We start from the raw sequence: 12,939 nt of genomic DNA on the forward strand, positions 1-12,939 counted from the left end.
AGCCTACAGTGTGTTTAAACTCAAATATGGCATTAAGGAAGTCTGAAGAGATTTCAAATTTTGTCATCCCACTTTGAGAACTGGTAGAAAACTCAAAAGAGCAGTGATAAGAAGCAGGTCATGGGTTAAGGAACAGGGTAGGAATGGAAACTGACTACAAATGGACAAATGATTTGTTTTAAAAGCAGGTTGTGCTAGGTGTTGGTGACATGGCTCAAGGGATAAACAAGCTTGCCTCTAAGCTTGATGACCTGAGTTCAACCTCCAGAATCCACAGGTGGATGAGTACCAACTCCCACAAATTGTCCTTAACCTCTGTATATGTGTGTGCACATGCCACACAAATAAATATAATGAAAAGCCAAGGAAATTCAAATGTAGCCCAGTTTCTTCTCTAATCTTCTACCTTTGAAGTACATAATGTAGAGAAATAAAATTATAGCAATGGGATCCTGTCTTTAAATATCTTCTTGGACTTACAAATGTATCTTATTTGTATTTCCAAACTCCATGTTATTCTGTGAAGACAAATTATTTTTAGGAAGTTTGGATTAACCACAGTTAGAGTAAGTAGACAAACTGCTGCCTTGTTTATCACAGGACCACCATAGGACACCAGACATAAAACAGCCTCCTGGACCTCATCCCTACAGGATTTCAACTCATTGAAAATCTTTTTTCACTTTAAATGTCCACCCTGTTTCCCACTGCTGCAAATTAGAAGCAAATCACAGGGAAAACTTTTCATTTGCAAGTCTCAAAGAATGAGATATAACTGTATAAACACACCTGAAATACATTTTGTTTGTTTGTTTGTTTTGGTTTTTCAAGACAGGGCTTCTCTGTGCAGTCTTTGGCTGTCCTGGAACTCACTCACTCTTGAAGATCAGGCTGGTCATGAACTCACAGAGATCCGCCTGCCTCTGCCTCCTGGGATTAAAGGTGTGTGCAACTACTGCTGCCCAGTTAACTTTAAAACACAATTTTTAAAAAATCAAATAACTTAGCAATGCATATGTAGTGTGCAAATTTCATTGTCTCGTGACATGGCATTTCTAGTATCTCAACAGACACCCTCAAAATCTGTTTCATTTATTTATTTATTGTCCATTTCCATCTACTTGCTCCCATATATTCTTGTTCTTGTAAAATAGACATTCAGATGCCTGACTTGGAATCAGTTAGGGCAAGCCTAGACTAGATCATTCAAATTACGGTTATGTGTTAACACAAATTGCTGAAGGGAACTGAGTTTTGAGGCAGCCAGTTCAAGCAATCACTGCCATCATGTGGTATGTATTAACTTGTAAACTCACACTTGAAACCAAAGGGAATCATCATAGCTCCTCTAAATCCTGTGCACAATTTCTGGCAGGCTATTCCTCAATGCACTTGGTGTGTGTGGCTAGAATGCATATAACACTGCACTCGCTGTAGGACTGTCACTTCATGATTAATCACTGTATGAATAAACCATACAGATATTAGCTGTTCAAGCTCTTCTTACACAAGTGGGGGTTTTAGATGAAATTAAACCAGCACCTTTGGATGCCAGCGAACAGCTAGTACTTTGTAAGAGCAAAGCTCTCATCATACCCTAACCGGTGGATCCAGAGGGTCAGGAGAACAGTTGGAAATTCTGTTGGGTAGAGTGCTACCACCAATGCTCCCTAATAGAGCAGTACCCACATCTTCTTTTCTTTGGTTCATATGTTCAGACTCAAAAAGAAATTCCGTGCGGGAGATTTTGGGGAATACTCTCTCACCAAGCTTTGTACATGTAGGCTTCTTGCTTTACATCCTATGTGCAGAGGATCTTACTTATTGATATAAGCAAGTTCTTGCTTATTGAAATAACAGAGGAGAAAACATGACACAAAAGCTGCAGCTAATTCGAATAAGCAAATTTTGAATGAAAGCAGCAGACTGCATGGGACACAGTGATCAATTAAAGGGCCTTTTCATGTCTGCAGGAAGACAGAGCCAGCCAGGGCATGTTATCCAGCCTCTGGCCAAATCATTAGAGTAATAGGCACCACAAGGGAGGCTTGAGTCTGTGTGTCTAAGGACAGGGCTGGCCTCTTCAAAGGTAAAGAATATGTAATTCCTGGATGCAGGTAACAGTATTAAGAAGATATAGGAAATCCCATGATGACAAACTGCTTATGACTGGAAAGAGGCTCAGGAAGTAATCCCTAGTACACTCAGAAGCTCTAATGTTTCTTTAAGATGTTATCTTTCCTTTTTTTAATAATTATATAAGCCTTTGTATATTTATTTGGGATTAAACAGCTGTGAGACCAAGCAAAACAGAAACCTCCATCTACAAAGTAACAAATCCATTAAATTACTACATCAGTATTTTGAGGTAGGCATCCTGCTAATGATGCATTAGTTTACAGCTCAAACATTGAGAACAAGGATACATCCACATCTGTAGATGTATGAATACATGCTGGGATTAACTTGAGCCTGATATCAGAACTACTATGCTTACTTTCACTTACTGATAATAATGACATGGTTCCATGCTTACCAATCTCAAGAGCACTTTGGGGTGGGCAGCTAGTGAGTTCTTAATGCTCTTGGCAACAGAAAACAAATCCATTAATTTGGAAATTTCATTATTTCCAGGGGCACCTCCAATAGACCTCTGCTCAGTTGGGTTTCAGTCTCTGATCTTTAACTCAGTCAAGTGTTCACTTCACCATTCACTTTTGCTCAACAGAAATTAGACAGTAATTGGAACCAAAACACATTTGAACTCTGGTTCCATCAATGATAACTTGGAGACTGATTTGGAAGCCTCCTCTCTACCTCATTTTATTGTATGAGTAAAAATGAGACCAATTTTATGTGCTGAAAATTGTTGGTCACATAGGAAGTTTTGCAGGTTACATTATACAATGTGCGTGTATATACATATATACATGTATATGTAATACATATCATATATATCATATTTGGTTTTCAATAAATTTTGTTTTTCTTCATATAGTTGAAATACTTAATAAAAACAAAAATGAAATATTCTCAGTCTAGTTTTCTCTATAAATCCTACAATTCTGCAGAACATTGCAAAAACACAATTATCAGGTCTAATAATACTGGACTGGCTAGATGTAGTTGATATCTTAACGCTGTTTTGATTTCCTATATTATCTTTCCCGTTTTCTTCAGTTGCTTCCAGTGAGAAGAGTGTAAGCACCTGCTACAATGACCTTCCGTCACCACCTCATCTTTGCATCTTTTCTTAGTTTTTTTTTTTGGTTTGAGGACATGTTCTAATCTAGAGTTTACTTGAGTTCATGAGTTCATATGTTCTTAAGAAGCACAGTATAATCCAGACAAAAACAATAGTTGACATGGCAGCACCTTGACTCTCCCAGCTACAGAACTTTACCAATAACTCCTGCCTGAGGTAGAGGCAAGACCTAGCTGGTAAGACAATTTGCCCTCATCTTTCAGAGCCTTTCAATTCTGTTACTGAGCTAAGACTGGATGTAAGTGCCTGCATGTATACAGGTGAGAATACATGTAATGATGTGAGAGGTCATGCATGTGGCTATCCATAGATGGATGTTAGACTCTAGATTTTGCAGAAACTGCATGAAAAATGTTTTAAAGCATATTTGTATTTTCTCATAAGGCTCTAATATTTTTATCAGATAAAAGAAAAACAGTTACAAATGACAGGCTGGATTAACTAGTAGGTTTTTTTATAGCAGTAACCCAAAGGATGACATAACACATGCGTAAACACACACACTTTTCTATTAGATTAACTACAGACTTTTTAATATAATCTATTTCTGTCTATTTTATGGAGCCAGAGATGCTAGACAAAAAGATAAAAGTAAAAAAGTTAAACATACACAGGATAGGCATTGGAAATAGATACAAATAATTGTGAACCTGTAAGAAAAATTATAACATACATTACCTTATATTTTGGCCAATAGAGTTAATAAACTGTTCTACACCAACATGATTTATAAAAAAAAAATTAAGACCGACTTTAAGGAGCTTCAATATTTACTTTTATTATTTATAAAAAAATTAAGGTATCAGAGTGCAAACGGTATACTGTGCCTGTGGTTTTGCACATTTATTCATGTGGTTTACATGATTTCAAGGTTATGAACATACTGTGTGTATCTTTACAATACCTGATAGATTCAGTTGTCTGACACTGACACATGAAATTTTAACGCATTCTGACGCTGTGTACTTGAGGATGCTGAAAAAACAACTTATCTGTTATGACTCCTTGGTGAAGATTTCTGTAACAGGTGTCCTCCCTCAGCTGCCATGTGTTAATGCCACCCTGCCTCCCTTTAATTGAGTTTCTCATTAGAAAAAAAAGTCTAGAAATGAAGTTCTCTTAATTTTTAGTCAAATAAATAATTTAGCTACCCCTAATGCAGCTTTTTTTAAGGCCTTTATATAATTGGCAAAAGTTGAGCATGTTTTAACCCTTTTGATTTATAGAATAAAAAACAGGATTTTATAGTTTTACAGTTAAAATTCACAGATGAAAACCTCTCATGCATGTGAGCAGCTGCACCCAACTCATAGTGCTGGGGCTGGCAGGTAGGACAGGCCCTGCCCTTGCCAAGTGTGGTAGGCAGTAGGGAAACAGCTTGATGTCAGAGGTCTAGATTTACATGTATTAAGCCACACGCCAGTGAGTTCTCTGATAAATACACATAGTTTTAATGATCAGTATTGGATAGTGGATGAAAACATGCATTAGTTAGACTAAAACTGCCACACATTTGTTCACTATAAAATTTTCTTTTTGGAAATTTAAAGTCTTGGTTCTTATTTTAGAATACACAATAATCAGGAGGATACATGATGGGGAGCCAGTTTTCAGTAAAAGATGCACAATGGGTCCATCCAAGTAATTTCATCAGCTATAATAAAACAGAGTATTATAAAGGAGAAGGAGATGGCAGTTCAAAGACTAAAATTCAGAATAATTTAGTAATAATACAGTAGCAACACACACAGAGAACCTCCCTTCTATCGCCTATCATCCTTTAATGCATCCACCCACTGCTGTCCTTCCTAATAAGCAGTCCTTTTCAGGAGCAAAAGAACATAGAAACAATGACAAGAACTCTAGAAAGAGTTCTTTTAACCTAGTCAATATCCAAAGGACTTAAACTCTCTTACCATTTGGACTGACTGACTAAGGCAGATAGAAAACAAGTTGACATTAAAATAAATTCTCTTCATATCTCAACCTAATTCATGAAGAAAGTTCCAACTGGTCTGATATGATAAACTTACGAAGATGGAAATCATCTTAGACAAAAATTTAAATATAAACTCCACAAATCAAGCCATCTTAGAATCAAGCCAACACACACTGAGAAGGAATGCTTCCTTCCAAAAGAAAACATTGTCTTCTAACTAATGAGAGTAATTTATTCATTTTTGACCTTGCTGAAAACATTAAAGGCTGATAGATCTCTGAACAGCAGTGAGAACAGTTTAGAAATTTGGATGGCAACCAGTGATCACTTACTTGAATACAATTTTTCCAGTTTTCCTTTGTTGGTTTTTCTTCTACAAGTTTAGTTGCAAACTTAAGGCCTCTCCCATACATCTTATTTACTAATGCATGCTTGTATGCAAATGTCAGAACCTATAAAACAAAAATAAAAATTATCAATGGAGTATTATATTTTAAGGCATATAGCTTTAGCAATGAAATAAAGCTTTCAAAGAAGTATAGCTTTCTGTGTGTGTAGGTATACATGGGCATGTAGAGGTCAGAGCTCAACATGGCATATCTTTCTCAATTTCTCTGTATCTTGTTAAGGCTGATTTAGCCAGATTGCTGGGCCCACAGACTATCCTGCTTCTGCCACACCAGCTCTGGAATTAAGGATGCATGTTATGGTGCTTGGCTTTTTTTTTACATTGGTGCCAAGGGTGTCAAGGATTGAATTCAGGTCCTCATATCATACTTGTGTGGCATGCAATTTACTGACTGAGCCATCTTCTCAGCCCCTGAAGTCTATAGCTTTGAAGTGGAATAGGTTATATGGGGGTGTGTGTGTGTCTTTTAAGGGCAAGTAATTACATAAAAGAGTATAGGAAGTAAATGATAAGAAGTTATAAGCTACTAAAACCCACTTTAAATAATTTCTTTGTGCAAAATAAACCACAGTTACTATATTACGGAAAACAAAGAATATAACTAAAAATAGCCACTACAAATCACTAAAATTATAAAGGGTAAGTTTTATATAAACATGTTTCTTCTGTAAGCTGATCTGTCAAGCTGTTTCTACATTTTGCTTGAACTGTGGAGTGTGGGAACCATTCTCAAAGAAAGAGATCCTGTTACCCTGATTTGTTCTTTAAGGCCAACCCAAGTATTAGAAAAATTCCAATCAACAGCATAAACAGGCCAGTATTCTCATCAATGTCCCTGGTCAGCAGTGTCACCGTGAAGACAGAAGTATATGTAACAATCTCACTGTTATGATGACAAGAGTTATCACCCTGTTACATTTCTCAAAGAGAGAGACTAGATTCTTGTTATCTTCATGTTTTCTGCAGGAAGTGGTGTTGACCACACAGCAGACCTCCAATAACAGTTAATAGTTAACAGCGATACCACTGAGGACTTTCCATGAACTTAATACTTACTCAACACCCATGGGTACGTAGACATTGGTCTTACTTAAGAGGAAAGAAATAGGCACCAATGTTCAATAACTTGCCTAAGGTCACCGACAAAAATGGCAAAGTCAGGAGTCAAACTCAATTTCAGGTCCTAATGCTTATCCCCTGCAAAATTCTGCCTGCTTTAGCTTCTTGAATACAACTGAAGCCTTCTGTTCTAAGGAGAACTGGAACCACACAGGAAGAAGTTTTCCTAGTTTTAGTTGCTTTTTTTTTTAAATTAAAAATTACCATGGCTAATCTTGAGAACCAATGATTAATATTACAATGGTGTTTTCTGGGTGAGGAGAATTCATCTACTTTTTCTACTCAAGGAAGATTAATAAAAGCATATAGTTATATAATCTCTACTGAGACAAAAGCAGTTTAACATATTTTTTTTAGAACCAAAAATCTAAAAAAAAAAAAAAAAATCAACTTTGCTTTTCCAAACTGGTCTCTAAAAACTGAGATAAGTAGAAGTTAGAGTTTTGAGGAAAACGAAGTGATATCTAAACAACTAAAGAGCATATTTCACCTTGAAAATTAGCATAAAAATATGCAGGAAGAAAGAAAAGACAATTTCCAGATGGTAAGATTTTTTTGGCTTCATATTTAACCGTCTTAAAAGGCTACTACAAATGTCCTTGAAATGATCGTTAAACACTTTAACTCAGGTAGGATAAATGCAAGGTACTTGGGTTAAATGCATCTACTCCAAAGTGGAGCCTTATCTTCTTCCTTTTTGGCAGGCAGAAGACAAGCAGGCCCGAGAGATTACCCCCAAGAGCTGTACCAACAGCAGGTGGGCAAGTTACCTTAGTGTCAAAAAGATCTGTCCACTTTATAGTTTCCCAAAAGGTTTCTGACAGAGAGTCCAAGGTACTTTCTCCTTCCTCTTCCTTCCCTTCTGCATCTCCAGCTGCTGCCCCATCATGAGGCTGTGTGTGAAGAAGATGGTCTGCCAGAGCACATCCTTTCCTGCACAGGGCATCTACCAGTGTAGATTTCTGCTTGTCCATATCACTGGAGAGGAAATAAATTATTTTTTCATATGTCAGCTAAAGGTTTTCTAAGGGATGGAAATGCATTTGAAGTGCATGCATTCTTTTTCTCTAAGACTAGCATGCATGAATTTTGTACATCTATGTATATACATTGTGTTACACATCAAATGAGAAACTTATTAGTAAGCATCATAAGCTACTGCAGTACACACAGATGAAATCAGCTAGGGTAACTATACTTAGTTGAAGCAGAATGCCACAGCAACAGAGTTGAAAGATTACTCAGTAGTTGTTCTGTCAGCTATACAACTTTTAATAAGGGCAGTATTTTTTAAGTCTTTACACTAAGATATATAGTAATTACATATTCATTTCTATATAATATACAGAAAGACAAGGTTGACTGATATATAATGTTCATGACTACAAAACTCAAGCAAATATCACGTTTACTTTGAATGCACCAATACCTACTTTAGCATAGGAATTCATTTATAGTCAAAACACTTCTATGGAGCCAGTAAGATGGCTCAGTAACTGTGCTTGCTAATTTGCTAATATGGGAACCAACACAGTAGAGGAGATTATCCCCTGACCTCCACAGGTACATCATGGCATGTATACAGCCATACACAACACAAGATAAACCCAAAACCAATTCCATGAATAAGACACTCCTATTTTGCACAGGTGGAAACTGAAGCTCAAAGGACTTGATCAGGACCTCCAGTTAGGAGTAATAGATGTAGGATTCTAAGCTTAGCAGTCTGGCTCTACAATTATGCTCAGTTTCTAGAGTGAATTGTCTTGTTCTGGGAAGTCATCTATGGTTTTTCTAAGTAAGTTTTGCGGTGCGTAGGTCCATGCTGGCATAGTCATCCATTACAGTGCAGCACTTGTAACCTCAACTCCACAGAAGGTTACTTAGTTTATTTGAGGCATTATATCCAATTCATGCCATTGTACGAAAACAATAAAGGCTTAAAAGTGCGGAGACAATAACTACAAGGTAATTTGGCTATGAGATAATCTGTTTAACAAGAAGATAATCTATTTAATTCTGAAGGACCCATAGTAAAATGTGTAATGTTTAAAATCTACTGGGACTGACAAGAATCAGGAAATAATTACCAATTTAACAACTTGGGCCTCTGGGGCTATTAGCTCTGCAAACTGAAAGGGAATTACTAACTTGAACAGCTCCCTGGAAGAATAAAGGGGGCATAAAATGCAGGTGCTAACATACTGTTCCACACTAGCATGTTCTCAGAGGCTTCTAAGTCCATTTGATGCTGTGAGATCATCTAAGAAGGTATCTTCAACATCATCTGAACTGAAAATGAAGCTATGCCTATAATACACCTTAGTTTATTACCAAGAACAATATAGTTTCTTTTTTATTTCTGAACTGATGAACAATCACAAGTCACACAAACATATGTCTAACTGTCCTATTGCTTGATAGATAGCTGCATTCCAGAGAGCTACAAGAATGGGAAGGGAGGGCTTGACCTGGACCAGAGTACTCACTGTCCACATTCCCATCTACTTCTTTTACCACTGTCAATTGTCATTCTGAACCAGAGCTCTCTTCCCACCCCTCAAGTTCAGGTCACTTGCTTATTCTATATTCTTTGTGTAAACAGCTTTATTCACCAAATTCAGTACTTGGCCTGTACCTTGACACATAAATACACGTAGATTTTGATGGGCCATAGGACACCTCACTCATCTTTTCCTTTAATCACATAATGCTTGGCAAGACTCATTAATTTGGTATCTCACACATCTTCCTCCCTTAGTATATTATGCCAAAACACAAATATGGTTCTTCTAGCTTTAAATATTTTAAGGAGTTTCTTAGCATAAACTTCACATTGCAGGCTTTGGGGCTCTTCTCAATTTAATCTAATCTTTATAATCTTCTGACTTCAGAGAGTGCTTCGCTAATCTCCTGTCTGGGCTTCAGGATGACCTGAATTCCACTACTCATCAAGAGCATTGAAGTTTTAAAGAAGTAACCTTCTTTCTCTATGTGGCAGTGCTAGCCAAACAGGTGAAAGACCTGTACAGCAAGAACTTTGAGCCTTTAAAGAAAGAAATCAAAGAAGATACCAGAAAATGAAAAGATCTCCCACGCTCTTAGATTGGTAGGATCAACACAGTAAAATTGGCAATCTTGTTAAAAACAATCTACAAATTCAACGCAATCCCCATCAAAATACTGGCACAATTCTTCACAGAACTTGAAAGATAAATGATAAACTTTATATAGAAAAACAAAAGACCCAGGATACCCAAAACAACCCTATACAATAAAGGAACTTCCATAGGCAATCACCATCCTTGACTTCAAGCTCTATTATAAAGCTATAGTCCTGAAAACAGCTTGGTATTGGCACAAAAACAGACAGGTAGACCAATGGAATCGAATTGAAAACCCTGATATTAACCCACACACCTATGAACACCTGATTTTTGACCAAGAAGCTAAAATTATACAATGAAAAAATAGAAAGCACCTTCAAAAAATGGTGCTGGCATAACTGGATACTGGCATGTTGAAGACTGCAGATAGATTTGTATCTATCACCATGCACAAAACCTAAGTCCAAATGGATCAAAGACATCAACATAAATCCAGCCACACTGAACCTCTTAGAAGAGAAAGTGGGAACTACCCTTGAACAAAATGGTACAGGAAACCACTTTCTGAACATAACACCAGTAGTACAGACACTGAGATCAACAATTAACAAATAGGACCTCCTGAAACTGAGAAGCTTCTGTAAGGCAAAGGACACAGTCAACAAGACAAAAACGCAGTCCACAGAATAGGAAAAGATCTTCAACAACCCCACATCTGACAGAGGGCTGATCTCCAAAATTTACAAAGAACTTAAGAAGCTAGTCTCCAAAACACCAAAGGATTTAATTAAAAAGTGGAGTACAGAACTAAATAGAGAATTCTCAATAGAGGAGTCTAAAATAGCTGATAGACACTTAAGAAAGTGCTTAACATTCTTAGCCATCAAGGCAATGCAAATCAAAACAACTGTGAGATACCTTCTTACTCTTGTCAGAATGGCTAAAATCAAAAACACCAATGACAATTTATGCTGGAGAGGATGTGGAAAAAGGGGAACACTCCTCCACTGATAGTGGAAGTGCCGACTTTTACAGTCACGTTGGAAATCAGTATGGCGATTCCTCAGGAAAAAGGGAATCAGTCTACCACAAGACCCCGCAATTCCACTCTTAGGCGTATACCCAAAAGATACAGCAAGGACATCTGTTCCACTATGTTCATAGCAGCATTATTTGTAATAGCCAGAACCTAGATGCTCCTCAGCTGAAGAACGGAGAGAGAAACTGTGGTACATTTACACAATGGAGTACTACTCAGTAGAAAAAAAAATAATGGAATCTTGAAATTTGAAGGAACTGGATGGAACTAGAAGAAACTATTCTGAGTGAGGTAACCCAGTCACAGAAAGGCAAACATGGTATGTACTCACTCATATATGGATTTTAGAAATAGAGCAAAGAATTACCAGCCTACAATCCACACTGCCAGGGAAGCTAGGAAACAAGGAGGACCCTAAGAGAGACATACATAGTCCCCCAGAGAAGGGGAAAGGGACAAGATCTGAGCAAGTTGGGATCATGGGGGTAAGGGAGAGGGAACTAGGAGAAAGAGAAAGGGAGAAGAGGAGGGAAGAGGAGGACATGAGGGAGCAGGAAGGTTGAGTCAGGGGAAGAATAGAGGGAGTCATTCTAGGTTTAAAGAGAAATCTGGCACTTGGGAAATGTTCAGAGATCTACACAGATAACACCAACTAACAATCTAAGCAATAGTGGAGAGGCTACCTTAAATGCCCTTTCCATATAATGAGGTTGATGACTATCTTATACGCCATCTTAGAGCATTCATCCAGTAGCTGATGGAAGCAGAAGTAGACACCCACAGCTAAACACTGAAATGAAATGGAATCCAGTTGTAGAGAGGGAAGAATAATGAGCAAAGGGGTCAAGACCAGGTTGGTGAAACCCACAGAAGCAGATAACATGAACAAGGGAGAGCACATGGACCCCAGAATGATAGCTGGGAAACCAGCATAGGACTGATCCAGACCCCTTGAATGTGGGTGTCAGTAAGGAGACCTCGGCAATTTATGGGGCCTCTGGCAGTGGATCAGTATGTATCTGAAGCACACAAAAGGACTCTGGGAGCCCATTCCACATAGAGGGATACTCTCTCAGCCTAAGAAATGAGGGGGGGGGGACGCATGGCACTGGCTGGCTAGACCCTGCTCCAAAGGATATGACAGACTTTTAAGATCCCCTATGGAAGGTCCCACCCTTTCTGCAGGCAGAAAGAGGATGCGATGGAGGTTAGTGGGGGGCAGGGGAGGAGGGGAGAGAGAGGGAACTAGGATTGACATATAAAACAAGCTTGATTCTAATTTAAATTAAAAAAATAGAAAAAAAAGGAAGTGCCTGGATTCTGCTTTAGCTACTGCAGAATGATGAGTGCCCTGTTGAGGCATCTACTTTCCTGTCCATTTACTGCATGGTTCTCCCATCACTTTTTAGATGCCTGGTCCCATGCTTTCTTGCTTTAGGGCAGCTCTAAGGGTTACAACCATTAACCCCAGCTTGCGAAGGAGACAACTGCTCTGGAACAGACTGAATCATGAGGGCAGTTGTCATCACCCATGCCAAACCCAAATGACTGGTTCCAACTATCTAGGAAGGCTTTGGGGGTGGGGTGGGGGGTGACTGGTGGTGGTGGTGGGGGATGGTGGAATGTGCAGAATTCAGAAGGAAGCTGGTACTGACCATAGGCGCTCCATACTTGCCAGGAATGGATTAAGTTACCAGCAGGATTCTTTTCTGAAAGTTTCAGCATCTTTTGATGCAATAATCTAAATTTCCTGCATATGGAAATAATCTGTCTCTCCTACCTTAGTAATAATCTGTTCAGGTTGAACACCTTGTTAAACTATGAAGCTCTGCCCATTCAGAATACAGTTAAGCTTTCTTCCTTCAGGCTTTTAAAATGTTAAAAATATTTACTGTATCTCATTCTACCTGATAATTTTTGGTTTTGTTATTGTTTTTTGAGACACGGTTACACTATATAGACCAGGTTTGCCTTGAACTCACAAGTGATCCAACTGCCTCTGCCTCTTGAGTGCTGGGACTAAAGACATCCAGCTACATCTTCCAACAATCTTTTGCATTA

The 12,939-nt window shown here is 38.2% G+C and overlaps 1 protein-coding gene across 3 annotated transcripts in view; it reads right to left on the bottom strand.

Annotated features, from left to right (window-relative positions):
- Positions 1 to 4,017: 4,017 nt before the first annotated feature.
- The window catches only part of Tpp2 (tripeptidyl peptidase 2), a 65,652-nt gene continuing 56,730 nt past the window's right edge, over positions 4,018 to 12,939 (bottom strand). For 2 of the 3 annotated variants that reach the window (XM_040753690.1, XM_040753691.1), the window contains 3 exons: positions 7,503 to 7,710; positions 5,537 to 5,656; positions 4,018 to 4,919 (listed from right to left, as the gene is read on the bottom strand). In XM_040753690.1, the coding sequence (XP_040609624.1) occupies positions 4,830 to 4,919; positions 5,537 to 5,656; positions 7,503 to 7,710 (418 nt within the window). In that variant the 3' untranslated portion in view covers positions 4,018 to 4,829. Of the gene's footprint in view, positions 4,920 to 5,536; positions 5,657 to 7,502; positions 7,711 to 12,939 lie in introns of those variants that run through there. The other variant, XM_040753692.1, reaches the window with a different exon arrangement.

Source organism: Mesocricetus auratus, unplaced genomic scaffold (genome assembly GCF_017639785.1).
Source record: "Mesocricetus auratus isolate SY011 unplaced genomic scaffold, BCM_Maur_2.0 Super-Scaffold_100010, whole genome shotgun sequence".
Taxonomy (NCBI): Eukaryota; Metazoa; Chordata; class Mammalia; order Rodentia; family Cricetidae; genus Mesocricetus; species Mesocricetus auratus.